We start from the raw sequence: 3,997 nt of genomic DNA, 5'->3' as shown, positions 1-3,997 counted from the left end.
GACAAAGGGCGGAGCGAGCCGGGGCCGGGGCCGGGGTCGGGGTCGGGGCCAGGGCGGGCTTCGGCTCCTGCCGCTGTCGCCCACACAGGGCACCTTCCCCAGCCATGTCCCCCAACTACATCCGGAGCTTCTCGGAGGGATGTGTGAGTACGCGGGACGCGACCCCCTGGCCCGAGCGGAGCCGGGGGTCCGGCCCCAAACCGCGCGGGGGCCGCGCCGCGCCCCCGCCCCCGGCCGGGCCAGCGGGGCCGCCCGCCTGCCTGAGATCCCGGCCCGGGCACGGCGGGGCAGGCGGCCGGAGCGGGGAGACAATTGCCCCTCTGGGGAGGCTGAACTTTAATTTGCGGGAATAAGTATGGTTCTAAGCATGGTTAGGTTTGATGGTGACGCGGCGGTCCGTGCTTTGCCATCACCTGACATCATGTGAATGAATCAGTACAACAGCAAAACGAATAGACTTTGGGTCGAAGCGCTCAGCTCCGTCTGGCGCCTTCTGCAGCAGTGGAATACAGATAAAGGCAGTGAAACAAATGAACTGGCAAGTGCTAGACAAATTAACGTTTATATAAAGTTAGTAGGAACAATAAAGTGTTGTAAGAATATTATTTTGTTAGAGAGCTACTGCACCCTTCATAGGCAAACTGTCTCCTTTAAAACAAGTAGGATAAAATAAATATTCTGGATAATGAAAAAGAGCAAGTAGACCTCCAACAATAACACTGTTCATTTTTGTTTTTTATGTTGAATGAACCCTCTGATTTGCAGCTCAGGCCGCCAACAGTAATTGGACAATTCCACACTCTTTTTTTTGGCTCAATTCGAATGTTTTTCCTTGGTGTTTTGGGCTTTGCTGTTTATGGAAATGAGGCCTTGCATTTCAGCTGTGACCCAGACAAGAGAGAGGTTAATCTTTTCTGTTACAACCAGTTCAGACCTATAACTCCTCAGGTAATTATCTTTTTCTGTTATTTTTTTCATGGTAAAAATCCAGTGTGAAACAAGTAAACTGCAAAAATTAAAGCATGATTGTTCCATATAAGTACTAACTGACCAGGCTAATTATCACTAGTTTTTTTCATTAATACTTTCCTTTTAATATCCCTTTAGCTGTGACTAAATATGGAGCTGTGTTTCCTGTCCTTCAAAATAATACTCATGTTTCAGAACCCAACTAAACTTTTCAAATCAAAACATAACTGATTTTTACCTTTATAGTCATCTAAGCTTTTATACATTTGACATATATTAAAAACAGACTTGCAAAATGTTCCAATATGCATGTGTTTTAGCTGTTCCAAAGCAGTTGTAAATGATCTGACAGGTACATTTCTGCTACATTTTAGGTATTCTGGGCATTGCAGCTGGTGATTGTACTGGTACCTGGAGCCTTTTTTCACCTTTATGCTGCTTGTAAGAGCATCAAACAGGAAGATATTCTCCAAAAGTCATCCTACAGTGGTTTTTATATTTTCTCTGTTTTCTTAAGGATTGTCCTTGAAGTTGTGGCCTTTTGGCTTCAGATTCAGCTCTTTGGTTTCAAAGTGAACGCAATCTACATGTGTGATGTGGGAGCACTTGATAAAAAGTTTAACATTACCCGGTGCATGGTGCCAGAGCACTTTGAAAAGACAATCTTTCTTATTGCAATGTACACATTTACTGTGATTACAGTGATCTTGTGTGTTGCTGAAATTTTTGAGATCTCATGTAGAAGGCTAGGTTTCTTAAAAACACAGTGATGTCAACTCACACTCATTTACTGCTCTGTCCACCTGCAGTTTTGTAACAATGGTTTCAAACCACAGCAGAAAAAATCTGTCCTCTATGCAGTGCTGCAGAAGAGAACCACACTCATAATTACTGAGGCAGAATAGTCACTTGACGTAAACTCCTCATCTAAAAATTTACACACTATGAGAATAATCTTTGTTTCCATGTCAAGGTCAAAGGCACTAAGATCTCCAAGAGCAATATATTTTCATGACCTGCCACCTATGATAGTTCTGCCTCCAGAGGAGTGTCTGTGTGTGAGGAGATGGTTATTTCTAATCATACTTTTATTCGCAGCTTTTCTAAACACATGCCATCTGAGTTAATAAGGCCATTACCTTTCTAGGAAAAATTATTGCAAATTTTTTACATGTTCTTATGGCTTGAGAATTGAAAAATAATAGTGAATACTCTCTGGGTACCAGAAAGCATTCAAGAATCTTCCCAAGAAGTGCCACTGAGATGCAATCTGCAACTCAGCCCCCAGGGGCAGAGACTCTTGGTTAGGCTGTGGTGAGAACATATCCATGGAAACCAGCTTACTTGGCAGAGGCTCAGCTACTGTCACCTGCTGGCTCAAAATCTCCTTTTAAAAGTGAAAGAGTAGTATGGTATTCTTGGTGCTGACTGCAACGCCTCATTATGTTTTGGCTTACCATGTAGAAGATTTTTACCAATTTAGTATGATCACATTTTGAAGGAGGAAAAGGGCTTTTTAACAATTTTGCATAAGCGGCTTCAAAGTGGGAAAATAAAATCTTGGAGAAAAGCATTTCCTAGGCCTAATCATGATTTGATTTCAATGCATTTTGCTTGTGTGCGACTGCAGAATTGGGCCCACAGAATTTTCTTCTGTTGTTGTCACATCTAACTTTTTCTTGCTCTGACTGAAGCTGCTGGAATAACATTTAAAAAAGAACTTTGCATATTAAAATTATTCTGTGCAGTAAGTGTATTGGGTTAGGTTAGGTCTTAAACTTTTTATAGGCATCAGATGTTTTTGTGTGCACCAGCTTCTTCTTAAGATCTAATAAACATATTAAATTTAGAAGTGATTTCTTTGTGCTGAAGTGAGATAAAGGAAAGAAAACAGATTTCAGAATCAGCGAGGAGGAGGTAGTTTCCTGTATAAAATATGTACAAATAGCTATAATAACAATCAACCATTTTCCATCTGTTTTTCAAACATAAAAAGCTGAAATCCTAATAACATAATTTGGGTCATTTCGGAAATATTTAGAAAATTCTGGAAAAATTATTACCAACTGTATTACCACGAAGTGTTAGTTAATAAGTCCCAAACACAGTTGAATTATCATAGCCTTGTAATTCTCATCCACAAAAGTAAACCTGCTAAATAAATGGAATAGTGAGTTTTAGGTGTCTTGGATTTGATTAAATCTGGGCTGTTTAAAACAAAGTGGGCTACAACTAGATGTGTGGTTTTTTAAATACGCTGATCAAGAACAAGACTATGTACTTCAATACATTTGCTATATTAAAGCATTAATATTTTTTTCCCTATGGAAATAAGTTCTATGTTGTCTGAAAGAAATGTCCAGTCAAAGCTATCAGATTTATGCAATATTAAACTAAATATTTGATATTTGCAAGTATTGCAAGTGAAATAAAAATCACTGTGCTAACTTCTTGTTTGCATAATATGCCATGTTCTTTGGTTGATACATGTTTAAGTTTTCACTGTATATGTCAATATACATCTGGAATTATTCTTTCCAATTGAAACTTGTAATCTCAGGTAAAAAAAAATATTTATAAAAACATACAGTATATAGAACTACTAAGAAAAAGAATTTACTTTCATGTCTTAGGTACAGTTGTTACCAATAGTACACTTGGAATCCCACTTCATCAGTTATTTGTATAAAAATAAAATAACTTAATCACAACCTTGTCAGTATTTCCCTGGTGCTCAATATGTCATTGCTTATTGTTCTGTAAATTTCCGAACTGTGGTGTTATATTTTAGTTAAATGGTATGCTCTGTCTCACCCCTGGAAAATGTATGGTTTATTCCAAGGTTGTGATCCTCCCCTGAAGTATCATTTATCTGTAACCCCATTGGCCCAATCTTTTCGGCGCCCACTTTGAATCTCTCTGTTAAGTGTGCCGGGGGGATGGTGCTCTTTCTCTCTTCACCAGCTCTCCTGGCCGGTGTTCCCTCAGCCCCCTTCCCCCCACCCCGAAACACACAGCTACACCGAAC

The 3,997-nt window shown here is 39.9% G+C and overlaps 1 protein-coding gene across 1 annotated transcript; it reads left to right on the top strand.

Annotated features, from left to right (window-relative positions):
* Positions 1-2,876, top strand: GJE1 (gap junction protein epsilon 1). The gene is made up of 3 exons (XM_068184765.1): positions 1-143; positions 766-948; positions 1,344-2,876. The coding sequence occupies exons 1-3, from the start codon at positions 105-107 to the stop codon at positions 1,737-1,739; spliced, it is 618 nt and encodes a 205-aa protein (XP_068040866.1). The 5' UTR covers positions 1-104; the 3' UTR covers positions 1,740-2,876.
* Positions 2,877-3,997: the final 1,121 nt, after the last annotated feature.

The sequence above is a fragment of the Anomalospiza imberbis genome, chromosome 3, assembly GCF_031753505.1.
Source record: "Anomalospiza imberbis isolate Cuckoo-Finch-1a 21T00152 chromosome 3, ASM3175350v1, whole genome shotgun sequence".
Taxonomy (NCBI): domain Eukaryota; kingdom Metazoa; phylum Chordata; class Aves; order Passeriformes; family Viduidae; genus Anomalospiza; species Anomalospiza imberbis.
The sequence above is the reverse complement of the archived record's forward strand: the minus strand, read 5'-3'. Positions and strand labels throughout refer to the sequence as shown.